Below are 14,123 nucleotides of genomic sequence, written 5' to 3'. Positions count from 1 at the left end.
TAAGATTCTGAGAGTATAATTCGTTATCATGAATTCATAAAAAGATTTCTCGATTCTTATTAAAATAATTAATTATTATAATTAGCTTTCTTGAACTTTCGCTGTTTGTCAAAAAGACTGAAATCAGATATGGGTCTACCAATCTCTTTTTTCCATTAAAGATTACTATTTACTTTTTGTTGCAAAAATGCTTCAAAACCTTTTATTCCCTTTACGACCTCGCCGCATAGCAGTTTTTTCTTCTAGAGCTTGGCTGAGCACTGAACTGAAATAGTTTTGCAGATACTGTTTTCAGTCCTCTCCCAGGAAACCAAATCACCTTTTTTTATTTAATTTCGCTTTGCAATGAAATATACTGTTCATGTTTTTTTTTTTTTTTGGTTTGGAGAAGTGAACAGGCATAAATATACAAACACATCTCTCTCTGTGAAGATGCTCTGAAATAATTAGAAACAAAGCAGCTTTAGATAATCTTTTTGGTTCCCAATCACACACCACCACAAGAACAGAATCTCAGACAAGGAGTTGATGAGCTTTTGACCAATTTTTTTTATCAATATTTGCTTGTGACCAATGGCTATCTATTGATGGTACAGGTAGGGGAAAAAAGTATTTTAAAAAATAAAAATAAAACAAAACACTATAGTTGTAAGAGACAGACATATATGAATAAACAGTGACCCCCAACAACATGACAAGGGACCCCAAAGGTTCTCCTTTGGGATGGAACTCAACTTCTCCATGCTTATCCCCTTCTCCTCTGCTAAGGTTTTTTTGTTTTGTTTTTGTTTTTGTTTTTTTTTTTTTTTTTAACTTTTATTATTTTAGAGGAAAAAATTATTTTATTTTATATTCCTTTTAAGCAATAAATGTCCTCTATGACTTTCAGCAAAAAAAAAAAAAAAAAAAATAATTCAATAAATGTCCTCTATGACCACCTTCAAGTTGATGATTCCTCAGCATCTCTCTCACTCTCTGATTGAGTAGATGTCGTTGTTGGTGGACCCCCTTGTATGGCAACCTAATTTGCTGATCTTAGGAGAAAATAAGGCCCACATGAGGGATTGATTGCTGGAAATGGCTTTGTTTCGGGTTTGGATTTTTGAATATTTGTGGTGCGGGCGATACTTCATCCACAAATTGTTATGATTGAATTCAAATACATTACTGTTCCACCATGATTTTTCTATGTCCTTAGTCCATGTTTGGTTGTATTCTCTGGTGTAAAATTGCTTCCGCTGTTTTTCTAATTTTACTCCCTTTTAATGTTAAAAAAAAAAAAAAAAAAAAGAGACGAAGAAATTTATCCAACAACTCAAGCAAAAAAATAAAAATAAAGAAATTATCCAACAACTAGCACTAGGTTTCAACAGCCTAATTACCTAGCTAGATGTCCCCATCAAAGCAAAAAATCACTGTTGAAAGTATATATACATATATATATATATATCCAACTGTTCATATGTTAACTGCAGGATACTTATTTTTTTTTTTATGTTTTTTTATTTTTGTTTTTTGTTTTGTTCCTGATAATGAAATCTTCTTTGAAATATGCAGATGCCAAGTAGTAGGTCTTCGAAGTAAAATTAGCCTAATTTTACCTTTGGACCAAGAAAATGGCAGTTTAACTCAATGTGGCTACAAGTAATTCTTATTCAAAGAAAAGTACATGGAAGACAAATCTAGGTAACAAAGACTTCAATCTGAATCAGAAAAATCCACTGCACAAATATTGTAATTCCTTTCAAGTATCTAATAAAAATTCAACTCAATTGCACTATTTTTGTGGATAATGATTATGAATTTGAATTCCTATATTCCAATATTAGAAAAAAATAAAGAATAAATATAAATTGTTATTTTAAAAAGAAAGAAAAGAAAAAAAGAAAAAAGGTAAAGTTCCTTATAAATCCGGTATAAATCCGGCCGCAGATGGAGCTAAAGAAATATTCCTGGCTTGATGAGTTCCAGAGGATATCAAACAAAATATACCGTACAAAGCCACAATGAGTTATAAAGTTTAAATAAAATGGCTATGCTTTTGTTGAAGGGTAATGATCAAAGGGCTAGAAGCCAAGACAAACTAAACATTGCTATCAAAAATAACATGTGCAATGGGAATCTACTTTTTGCCCATTCTTTCCCTTTTGTTCCTTGCATTTCCAGCAAATAGGTTGGAAAGGAAACCCCTCCAAGTCTAGTTTTGCCCTTTCAACCAATATAATAATGCTTGGATCCTCCTGTACCTATCTATATCATTAGTTGGACCCAATTTCAGTAATTACACTACAATATTAAATCCATGCCCATGCTTCTAAACACACCCAATTATGGCCTAATAACAATATTAGTAATCATGGGTCATCATAACATATATTAATATTTAAGTTTCCCACAAAATTCAACTACCCCTTCTTTGGCATTACTTTGATTCCTTTATCTTTTATTTTGGATTGTTGTTGAATAAATAATAGAGATACATATAGTTGAAGTTTATATTAGATTAAGAGAATATATCCTTGTAGAGATTAAGTTCAAATCAACCAAGTCAGTTTCCAATGGGTGATTTTTCAAATTTTAAAAGCTGAGTGAAATAAAAAGTTTTTTGAGTGTAATTTTGGGAATGTACAAGGTGTTTTATAAAAATCGAGACACCGTGAAATCTTCTGCCAATTTGAGTTTGCTAGTTGCGATTAATAGTAGTACTTAATATTCTTTGCTTTTTTAGGGGCATGAATCTGTAAGAGTTGAACCCACCACTTTTTTGGTTTTGGCCTTATATTGATTATGTACAAATTATTTATAGCAAAATATTTGGTGGATAGACTCTACTTATGAACCAGTCAGTTGATCTGAGGCACCGTAAAAATTTTCACTTTTTTATTTTTTTTATAGAAGAATTATAAAAAGTAAATTGATTAAAAAGGACCCAATAAACATATAACATCAGGTCTGTTCTATTGTATCTTGAGTTTAGAACATAGAAGCACTATAAGTCTTTGCTAAGTATCTACTCAGTCAAGACAAAACCCAATTGGAGAAATTTAGAAGAAATCTTAATCCAAGTTTTCTCGAAGCTTTTTGGTCCGTCGAATAATAAAATTGTTGCTCTGCACATTTTCATGACTATATTTCTTAACCAAATAATCGAAACAAAATGTTGACTTTCTTTTCCCCTTCTCATGTGCATGTGCGGTTTATTGATATATCAATCATAGCCTTTATTATTTGTTTGAATTAGCTTTCAAAGTGTGTGGAGCGTCTCTTTATAGGTTCAAAGGAAAATTTAAATGTACAAGGACCACCAAATTGCCTATCATTTGCCAAAACTGAAATATATCATTGATGAATATTTTGATTCTTGTAGAAAACAGAGAGCAAGGAAATTCGAGAAGAAAACATAGTGGGCTTGAGCTTAGATAGCCCAAGTAGTAGCCTATAATGGGCTTGGGTTTAAGACTCACTTCCCATGCTGGGCAAACAAGCGGGCCCAAGGCTTGCCTTATAGTTCTACTTGGCTCACAACAAGCTAAGGGTGTTGCTACAATGTTTCGCGTTACCACGCAAACAAAAATTCGAGTTAAATCGCATCCGTTCATATCAGAGTACTGATTCCACACCAGCCGTCCGATTTGTCTTCTCGTATACTTATAATCCCTCCCTCTCCACCCAAAAGCCCTAGTTAGAAAGCTAGGGTTTGCAGAGCTTCCGCCACTGTTTCTTAGATCTCACATCTGCAATACCCTTAACGTTTCTAATTCTAATTCGGTGAAAATGGCAACCCAAATGAGCAAAAAGCGAAAGGTGTTTCCTTTAATTTTTGTATCTCGTTTCATGCGGAACCGTTGAGAAGATGAATAATTTCTTAGTTTTCTGCATAAATTTTTGTTTGCTGTTTCTTAGTAGCCAAAACCGTGTCTTTGTTCAGTTCGCTTAAAGCTATCTTATTGTTGGCTTTCGTTTGCAGTTTGTTGCTGACGGAGTTTTCTTCGCCGAGCTGAACGAGGTCCTTACCAGAGAGCTAGCTGAGGACGGCTACTCTGGAGTCGAGGTTAGGGTTACACCCATGCGAACCGAGATCATTATTAGAGCCACTCGTACCCAAAACGTTCTCGGTTCGATTCTGATCCAATCAACTTATTTTGTATAAGTTTGAATCCATATCTGTTTTTGGATATTTTGAACATTTGTTTTTGTTGCTTGTTATATCATATAGGTGAGAAGGGAAGGAGGATTAGGGAACTAACTTCTGTTGTACAGAAGAGATTCAAGTTCCCAGAGAACAGCGTGGAGCTTTATGCAGAGAAAGTTAACAATAGAGGGCTTTGTGCCATTGCCCAGGCTGAGTCTCTTCGCTACAAGCTTCTTGGTGGACTTGCTGTCCGAAGGTATTTTTATGTTATCTAGAACTGTAATAGTAACACTTCGTGTTTTATTGTTTTATGATCTATTTCTATGGTTGTAAATGCAACATTTTAATTTTGAGTTTTGAGGAGTGCCATTGTCCACATCGTTTTGGATTTAAGCCTTTATTTTGGATATAGAAATGTGAATACTAATTTTTCTTTAAATTGTAGGAACATATTGATGCAACTTAATTGGTTTTTTTCTAGTCCAGGACAGACTGTTTTGATAATCATTGGGTCTTCTCGGTTTTAATTTTGTTCTGTAGTCCTATGTCATCTACAAAGCAGATTGGTGTTCTCTACCAATTCTGTGTCGGAAGATGACAATAGAAATCCAGATCCTCCATGCCATCATCCTCATGGAATTTTAGCGTTTTCATGCAGTAACCTTGCACAGAGGATACATGATTTGTGATAATTGTTTTTCTCTTGCTCCACACTTAATATTGTTAGCATGCTTCTTTTCTTTCTTGCTAAGATAATAGAAGTATAATGATTAGATCTAGCTTTTGTGAAGACTGGTAAACCATTGTGATATTTTATGCTCCATCAGCTACATTCTTTTTTCTTTTTAATTGCCTGGTGCTGTCTTTACTTTCTTCAGTCATCTATACAGCAAATAGGTTACTCCTGTGCCTTTTTTGTGTCGGAAGATGACAATATGGACATTGCTACTCTTTGGCTACTTTTAACAATATAAAGTGATCATTTTAATTTGTACAGTCGGGGTTGCGATATTTTTGCTAAATATTTTGTGTAGTTTGGGATTGTTGAATGATTGTATGTGTTGCTTGTGAACCCACCTTTATCGAATTGATCTTTAAAGCACTATCTTTCCTAAACAAAAATTAATAAAGTATCATTTTGCCCAACAAAACTTGTTCTCATATAGGCTTTGTTAGCTGATATATTTATGGAGTGATTCTTTTAACGAAGATTGCATGTTGGCTTCTTTCAGGGCCTGCTATGGTGTTTTGAGATTTGTCATGGAAAGCGGGGCCAAGGGTTGTGAGGTTTGTGCACTAGTCGTTTTTAATTATGTGTGTATTGCCTTGGATATTTGTCTCAAGCTGTTCACATATGTTATTGTTATGAAAACAGGTGATTGTTAGTGGCAAACTTAGAGCACAACGTGCCAAATCGATGAAGTTCAAGGACGGTTACATGATCTCTTCTGGTCAGCCAGTCAATGAATACATCGACTCTGCTGTTAGACATGTTCTTCTCAGACAGGTTTGTTTCATCAGTTACATTGTGTCCTTGCTTGTTGCTTCATTACCAGTCGTGGTATTTTCTAATGGAAAAAAATCTGTGAAATGTTGGCATTCAGGGAGTACTTGGCATCAAGGTCAAGATCATGCTTGATTGGGATCCAAAGGGTAAACAGGGGCCCACAACTCCCCTACCTGATCTTGTCACAATCCACCCTCCCAAAGAGGAAGATGAGTACCTCAGGCCAGCTGCTGTTGCTTTGCCGGCAGCTGATGTTGAGGTTCCTGTCCCTGTCGCAGTTGCTTGAAGGCCTTTTTTCATTTTTTGAGACCCATATGGTTTTTTTTTTTTGTTTTTTTGTTTTTTTTTTTTCCTTCTTGTTACTAATCTTGAGATAAAAGACAAAAGACGAGGCTTGAGTTTTTTGTTTTATTTTATTTTTATTTTTCTTTTTCTTTTTTCAAGCGGTAAAGTTTTGTAACACTAGTCCCCACTTTTCTTTAATACTCTCTTAATCTTGGCAATTATTTTTTGTTGCCCTGCTTTGTTCTTTATGTTATTTCAACCCAATTTCGGGTTTCATTTCAATGGGTTAACCTATTGGGAAAATGAAAACATCTCTTTTAAGTTGGTGATGATATCCTATAGTAATGGAATATTACTTGGAGGAAAACGCATAATTTAATATTGTTGAGGTATTGCATGACTTTCTCTTACAAATTGAAATATATGGTTCGAGTAGTTTGAGTTAAAAATAACGAATGAGGAAATTGGGGGACCAAATTCAATGAAAGATTCATCAGAGAAAACTCGGCCTTACATGCGACTACATTAGTGACCATTTTTTTATTTTTTTCAAAAGCTCACTGGAAACAAAAAAGATCAACTTAGAGAAGTTCAAAATTTTTAAGTTCCTTCAAGAAAGCAAAAAAAAAGAACTGTATTTTATTTTATTGTGTATCAAAAGATCATTTTGTTTGGTAAATGTATTAAAAGACCTTGTAAATGCATAAATGAAATCCCAAAAAAAAGAAAAAGAAAAAGAGGAATCTTCCAGATGGGAATACAGTAATAAATGTACTTGATTGCGTAATCTGAAATTTGCAAAAAGTTTTAGAAACGTGGAACCCTCGTTTCTGGCCCAGCACTGCCACATCATCCGTTTGGGCGTTACAGTGCAGATTTGAGATTGCAATATACTCCTGCAGCCTCCAATGCCGATCTCCCTCTCCTGTCCTGCAACAATTTTTACCTTCTTAGGCTCTTCTAACGTTTATGGATCTTATTATTGTTTCTTCTTTTTAAATAGGAAGACTGGAAGAGCAGTTTTTAATTTACGTTCAAAGTTTACTTGCAGCAGTTTAGTAGTCACTCAATCGGTCCGTGTCAGTTTGAACTTTGAAGAATGTTGTCGTTGTTGTGCGCTGTTGTCATGGTTTTCTATGTTCCTCTGCCTCCTGGCTTTGAAAACATGTCCCCATTTCCGTTACCTTATTTTGATGATTATGGTGATGATGATGATCAGAATCTCCCAGTCCCAGAGATTGATCATGAGGAATGGTTTGAAGAGCAACTTGAAGCTGATCTCAAATGGTCTTTTGCTTTGAATGGGTATTATGTATTCTACAATTTTTTGGTACCTGCCAGCAGGCTAAATTTTAAGATGAATTATTATTTTGTGAGAGAATGAAAGGTGAAATGCGGTTGACATAGGTTTTTAACTTCGTTTGAACATGGCTTGTCTTCTGTAGTGTGTTGCATGCAGAAACAAGTGAGTTCCAAGATATAGTTCTTTTGGATACTAAGCGATTTGGAAAGGTATTTATCACATTTATTTATGCCATTGCAAATTTCCCATGTCCAATCGGATATATATGACTTCAATTTGTATTCTCTCTGAAACTTTTTTTTTTTTTTTTTTTTTTACCTCTATTTTTCTTCAATTTATTAGGCTTTGGTGATCGATGGAAAGTTGCAGAGTGCTGAAAAGGATGAGTTCATTTACAGTGAATGCTTGGTCCATCCTGCTCTTTTAATTCATGACAAGTATATATGAAGCCGATTAAGTATTGCATTAGCTTTTAAACAATTAGTTATGCATTATACTGGGTGGTAGAAATTAAAATTGGAACATATATTGGACCAATATTGTTATCGTTATATGGAATTTGTTTCAGCCCCAAAACTGTGTTTATAATGGGAGGTAGCCAAGGGTCTACAGCGAGAGAGGCACTGAAGCACAAGGACTTGGAGAAAGTCGTCATGTGTGACATTGATAAGGTATATGATTAATTAATTATCCTATATAAAACTCACAGGGGAAAAGCTTGATACATGTGGAGAATACTTGGCAGTGTTTCAATTTCATGGAAGAATATTTTGAATCAATAACCAAGTTTATTTAAACATGTTGTACTTGTATATAGGTCCTAGTAGATTTCTGCCGTCTACATCTAACAGCAAACGAGGAGGCTTATCGTGATGAGAGGCTTCAAATCGCCATTAATGATGCAAAGTGAGTGCTTTCTTTTTTGAGAGTCTGACAGGTTGTGGATCTGAATATGTGTAGTTATATAATGAAATGAATTATAAATATTGTCCTGAAGGGAAGAGTTAGAGAAAAGTGAAGAGAAGTATGATGTAATAATTGGAGATTTAGCAGACCCAATTGAAGGAGGGACCTGCAATCATCTTTACACTAAATCATTCTACCAGCAAGTGCTCAAGCCAAGGCTCAAAGACCATGGTATCTTCGTCACTCAAGTAAGTCTCTCAATCCCATCATAGATCTATATATATATATATATAGTATAATTTAAGCTTTTATAAAACTGGTTTGTACATTGTAGGGTGGTCCAGCAGGTATTCTTTCCCACAAGCAGATCTTCACATCGATATACAACACCATAAAACAAGTGTTCAAATGTGAGTCCATTTTCCCTCTTACATACTACTCAAGATTTCAAATTTGGTGGTTAATTAAATCATGCATAGGGATGTAAACAATGAGGTGCATTTTTTGCAGATGTGATCGCATATACTGCTCATATACCTTCTTATGCAGATTCATGGGGATGGGTTTTGGTAAGTAAATGGTATACAAACTCTAATCCCATATTTGGTTGGAATTTATTAATCTACTGCTTCAAGTTATAAAAAATCTGTGTTATTTGATCAGGCATCAGACGAAGAACTGAAGTTGGATGTGGAAGAACTAAAAGTCAAGATAAAAGAAAGAATGAAGGGAGATCTATACTATTTAGATGGCGATTCCATTTTCTCCTCCACCGTTCTAAACAAGACTGTTTCCACAGCGTAAGAAGTTGCTGTAAATCTCTCTGCATCATTGATCATTTTATTAATTCTCTTTACATATTCATCAGCAGATCGATCAGCTTAATTGATATTCTTCTCTCTCCCTCTCTGTCTCTGTCTCTGTCTGTCTGTCTGTCTCTCTCTCTCTCTCTCTCTCTCTCTCTCTCTATATATATATATATATATGCAGGCTTGTGAACGAAACTCATGTCTTTACTGAAGAGGATGCAAGGTTCGTCTATGGACATGGACTTACAGCTGCGAACTCTTCTACTACATAAAACATCTATATATATATATATATATATATAATTAAGCTCATCATCTATGTATTGTGCTCACCGGGGGAAAAAAAAAAAGAAGCAATTATGTTTCCAGCAAATGGAAAAGGGAAAACTCTATTATAATGTAATCTTAGCTATACAGGCGGAGGAATAAAAGTACTTTCATTAGCAATATGATAAGTCATTTAATATCCTTATACAATTCAGTATTCTCAACGTATTTTAATTTTTTGCCCAAGCACTTTCATCATAGTAACACTAGTTTAATTTGCATATCCTTTTTGTGCATTATATTTCCAAATAAACTAGTTGTAATTTTGAAGATAACGTTCTTATATGACAAGGATGGGAAAAGAAAATATGAAAAAAAGGGTAAATTAAACACCACATATATATATATATATATATATGGATACATATTATTTATAATTCCATGTTAACTATTTATTTGAATTAAATTGTAAACTTCGTTAAAAAAAAAAAAAAATTCTAGGCAATTAAAATAAATACTAATCTATATTGATACAAATAGAATACTAAAAACAAAAACAAAAGAAGGGGAGTAATTACGAAAGGCCTATAATAGTAACTTTAATATTTTATTTCATACAAAAAAAAAAAAATATATATATATATATATATGTATAATACATTATAATAATTTCAATTATTCGCACGTGCAGCGATCCGTGGGTGGGAAAATCAAATCCCCTCTTTCGCAGTCGGTTATCTCCTTCTTAATGTGGTCCGCGCCAATATCAACCTCCAAATCTACCATTTCTCTGCCTCTCTCTAAACCTCTGAGAAACTGTGAGAGAGAGAGAGAGAGAATTCCTAATTCGACCTCAATTGAATCTCATATTTACCTCAACGGCATCACCACCATCTCCTACGCCACCGTTTGCTTAGGGTTTGTGTGTGGAGCTCAGATAATGCCGGTGCATCTCACACCGAACGCGATCTCGACCATCACCGCCGGAGATGTGAACTCGAAGCCGCTCGTGCAGGTCCTCGATATCAAGCTCATCGGGAACTCGCAGGAAAGGTACCGGTTCTTGCTCTCCGACGCCGTCTCAACTCAGCACGCGATGCTCGCTACTCAGCTCAACGACCGAGTCAAGACCGGCCGTGTCAAGAAAGGCTCCGTCATTCAGCTCATCGAGTACATCTGCAGCCCTGTCCAAAACCGCAAGTCAGTCGCTCTTACTCTCTTTAATCCTTCATAATATCATAATTCCAGATTATTCTTTTTGTTTCTCATTAGCGGCATATCGTTTTTCCATATTCTTTAATTTTTCATTTCATAGCGTGTTTGTGATAGGAGTTTATTTGTGATCTGCTTCTTCTTTCTTGTTTTTCTAATATTTGGTTTGATAAGGACGTGAAGTGAAGTGAATGCGGTAACAATATGTTAGAAGATCGGCATTGATTAATTTGTTAACATATGAGATTGCTGGAAACGTTTTGTGGAAGCTTTAGGTGTCCGGATGAATCATTTTACATATAAATTTATAGTTTTAAGATGTTTTAGAGTCCAATGCAATTGCTGAAATAGAAAAGTAACTTTGTTGTTTGAGCTTGTGCTCAAATCCAAATAAATAAGAGATTTGTGATGTTCTCATTATTTTAATAAATTACATATTTGAAAAAGGATGGTCCAAAGCTGGATGGCTTCTCTGAGTAATCTGTTTTTGATTTTATTGAATTTGAAGTTTGGAATGAAATTTTGAGGTAAGTACTCTTTGTGCAGGATTATTGTAGTGCTAAGCATGGAAACTATTATGCTGGACTGTGATATAATTGGGAATCCAAAGATGTTTGTTGAGTCTGATTCAACAGCTCAGAGGACTGTACCTAATGGTAGTTTACAACAGTCAGCCAGAGTAAACAATAATCATTTGAGAGCTCAAAATACTGTCTCCGATCAGCAGAATTTCCCAGCTACTGTTCAACCTCCTTACCAACCACCTCCTAATTACCGAAGTCGTGGCCCTATCTTGAAGAACGAGGCACCGGCAAGGATTATTCCTATAGCTGCACTGAATCCTTATCAGGGCAGGTGGGCTATCAAGGCAAGAGTAACTGCGAAAGGGGATCTCCGTCGGTATAATAATGCTCGAGGAGATGGCAAGGTCTTCTCCTTTGACCTCCTTGACTCTGATGGAGGAGAAATAAGGGTAACCTGTTTCAATGCTGTTGTTGACCGTTTTTATGATGTTATTGAGGTTGGTAAAGTTTACATGATTTCAAAGGGAAGTTTAAAACCTGCTCAGAAGAACTTCAACCATCTGAAGAATGAATGGGAGATATTTCTAGAGGCAACTTCAACCGTTGATCTTTGCCCTGATGAAGATGGTTCTATACCTAGACAGCAGTTTTCCTTTAGACCTATCAGCGAAATTGAAAATGCTGATAATAATTCAATTCTCGATGTTATTGGTATTGTGATATCTGTGAACCCTTCAGTTCCTATCTTGAGAAAGAATGGAATGGAAACTCAGAGAAGAATTCTGAGTCTGAAGGATTGGTCTGGTAAGAGTGTTGAGTTAACCCTTTGGGGGGATTTCTGCAACAGGGAAGGTCAGAGGCTGCAAGAGATGTTTGATGGTGGATTTTGTCCCGTTTTAGCTGTCAAAGCTGGGAAGATTAATGACTTCAGTGGGAAATCAATAGGTACAATTTCGGCAACACAACTGTTTATAAATCCAGATTTTCCTGAGGCTCTTAGCTTGAGGGAATGGTTTGATTCTGGGGGCAAGAATACTGCTTCGTTCTCCATTTCCAGAGATGTAATTCCCGGAGGACAAAAGAATGAGATACGCAAAACAGTTTCTCAAATCAAAGATGAAGGTCTTGGAAGATCAGACAAGCCAGACTGGGTCACTGTAAAGGCAACTATAACCTTCATCAAAACAGATACTTTCTGTTACACAGCTTGCCCATTGACGATTGGAGATAGGCAGTGTAATAAAAAGGTGACAAGGTCACCAAATAGAAGATGGCAATGTGACAGATGCAATCAAGAATTTGTGGAGTGTGATTACAGATATCTTCTTCAAGCCCAAATTCAAGACCATACAGGATTGACTTGGGTGACAGCTTTTCAGGAAACCGGGGAAGAGATTTTGGGTTGCTCAGCAAAGGAATTGTATATGTTGAAGTATGAAGAGCAGGATGATGCCAGATTTGGAGACATAATTCGAACTAGGATTTTCAATCAATTTCTTTTCAGGCTCAAAATAAAAGAGGAGATGTATGGCGATGAGCAGAGGGTAAAAGTCACTGTGGTTAAGGCTGATAAGGTGAATTATTCTTCAGAAAGCAGATATACTCTTGATTTGATTTCAAAGTTCTTTAGGTAAACAAATAATGCCAAAACAAAATAAATGGTTAATATGCAGTAGCTTGATTCAGAGATGACTGAACTTCAAGCAGACAAGCTAACACTGACTTTCTTAGGAGCCATTCTCAAAAAGACTATATTTGTATTTTGCCTTGTAAACCTAGGTTTAGTTGCCACTTGCCGTTGTTTCTACACATTGCCAAATTGAGTTCAGAGGAATTGTTTTCCCAGGGCTTCGATTTTTCTGGTGATTGTACCTGTTCTGTCTTTGTATTATTCTTTGAAATCGTGAACCCTTTAACTCCTTACACTTCATATAGCAGAATTATTCAGAGTTGCAAATTTCACAATGCGGAATTTACTACTTAATTTCTTCCAGGCGCTTCTTAGTTTGAAATGAGTTGCTCTGATGCGGCATTTTCAAAGCTTAGAACTATCTTAAATGGAGAAATAGAATGGGTCATTACTCACTCATCAACACTGGCATTTTCATGCATGTTGAGTTTCAATGTAGGCAAGATTTTTGTTCTTGATCACAGCCAAGAGCCTGGGAAAGGTTACGGCTCTGGCCTATATGGGTGTTTTTGCTACCGTTTGTTTTAACTAATCTGTCTTTGTCGCAATCTTAATTCTGATTGGGGTTATGGATTCCCCATAATATCGATAAAATTTGTTTTTAATATTACTTTATAAAAAAAAAAAAAAAAAAGGTTATAGGATCCACGTGCTGTTTAGATGTGCATAAAATAGAAATCAGATCAAATTTCAGAATTCACAGTTTCCTCGAAATTATAGCTGAAAGAGTATCATATTACACAACAAAAGATAACATAGAGGACCATTACTTAAAAAAAGCGAAGAGATACATGAAGAACATGAAAAATGAAGAATTCATCAATCTAAGGATCAAGAATTCCATCACTCAGGTCCTCTTAACGGGGTCGAAGTTGGATACGCCAATCACAGCACCAACAATGGCAACCGCTACAACTCCACCAGCCACAATGCTGAGCAAGAAGTTTTTGAGAGATGGAGTAACCCCGGAATCAGCTGCCTCGGCCACCTGAGGAATCACCATGGAAGCTGTCAAAGCAGCTGCTGTGAGTCCCGTCACAGCCTTCTCCTTGAGAGAAGCCCTCACTTGAAGCCTCCCACTTGATGATTTTGATACTGCCAAAGCCTTTGAGGGCTTCACTGGCAGTGGCTTAAGGAAAGCCTCTGAGCTTGGTACCCTCCTTTGGGTGGCATTAGTCAGTGGCATAGCCATTGAAACCGCAGAAGTTGTCGCCATATATATTTTTTTCTTTTTTAACTTCAAACTTCTAACAACTATGCGGAAACCTTCTCAGTTTGGTATGGAGATTTTGATGCTAAAAGTGAAGGGGTAGTGTTAGGATGGGTGTTTTTGAGTGGGGATTAGTGGTCTTAGATAGAGGCCGGGGAAGAGTCGCCTAACGAGAGGTGGAAATTCTAGATCTTTGATGACCCTGTCATTTTATCTCTGTCCCACGTGGCGGCCTCTCCATTCGGATTGGCAGATAAGGTTATCTTATTGGTCCAATC

At 35.9% G+C, this 14,123-nt stretch overlaps 4 protein-coding genes across 4 annotated transcripts; 3 read left to right on the top strand and 1 right to left on the bottom strand.

Moving 5' to 3' along the window:
• Positions 1–3,645: 3,645 nt before the first annotated feature.
• On the top strand, positions 3,646–6,158 carry LOC107424066 (small ribosomal subunit protein uS3x). The gene is made up of 6 exons (XM_016033755.4): positions 3,646–3,804; positions 3,968–4,115; positions 4,217–4,388; positions 5,365–5,419; positions 5,508–5,639; positions 5,737–6,158. Exons 1-6 carry the CDS (start codon positions 3,775–3,777, stop codon positions 5,923–5,925), a joined length of 726 nt encoding a protein of 241 aa, XP_015889241.1. The 5' UTR covers positions 3,646–3,774; the 3' UTR covers positions 5,926–6,158.
• Positions 6,159–6,306: 148 nt separating this feature from the next.
• On the top strand, positions 6,307–9,411 carry LOC125423913 (thermospermine synthase ACAULIS5). The gene is made up of 10 exons (XM_048479772.2): positions 6,307–7,229; positions 7,370–7,436; positions 7,570–7,664; positions 7,796–7,898; positions 8,045–8,133; positions 8,225–8,381; positions 8,468–8,543; positions 8,644–8,702; positions 8,797–8,933; positions 9,124–9,411. Exons 1-10 carry the CDS (start codon positions 7,024–7,026, stop codon positions 9,212–9,214), a joined length of 1,080 nt encoding a protein of 359 aa, XP_048335729.1. The 5' UTR covers positions 6,307–7,023; the 3' UTR covers positions 9,215–9,411.
• Positions 9,412–9,895: 484 nt separating this feature from the next.
• LOC107409151 (replication protein A 70 kDa DNA-binding subunit A) lies at positions 9,896–12,938 on the top strand. Its single transcript, XM_016016590.4, has 2 exons — positions 9,896–10,409; positions 10,968–12,938. The coding sequence occupies exons 1-2, from the start codon at positions 9,958–9,960 to the stop codon at positions 12,577–12,579; spliced, it is 2,064 nt and encodes a 687-aa protein (XP_015872076.2). The 5' UTR covers positions 9,896–9,957; the 3' UTR covers positions 12,580–12,938.
• A 385-nt stretch (positions 12,939–13,323) lies between these two features.
• On the bottom strand, positions 13,324–13,992 carry LOC107424040 (uncharacterized). The gene has a single exon (XM_025076520.3). The coding sequence runs from the start codon at positions 13,849–13,851 to the stop codon at positions 13,483–13,485; it is 369 nt and encodes a 122-aa protein (XP_024932288.1). The 5' UTR covers positions 13,852–13,992; the 3' UTR covers positions 13,324–13,482.
• Between the last annotated feature and the right edge of the window lie 131 nt (positions 13,993–14,123).

Source organism: Ziziphus jujuba, chromosome 7 (genome assembly GCF_031755915.1).
Source record: "Ziziphus jujuba cultivar Dongzao chromosome 7, ASM3175591v1".
Taxonomy (NCBI): domain Eukaryota; kingdom Viridiplantae; phylum Streptophyta; class Magnoliopsida; order Rosales; family Rhamnaceae; genus Ziziphus; species Ziziphus jujuba.
This window is presented reverse-complemented; position numbering and strand designations above follow the sequence as displayed.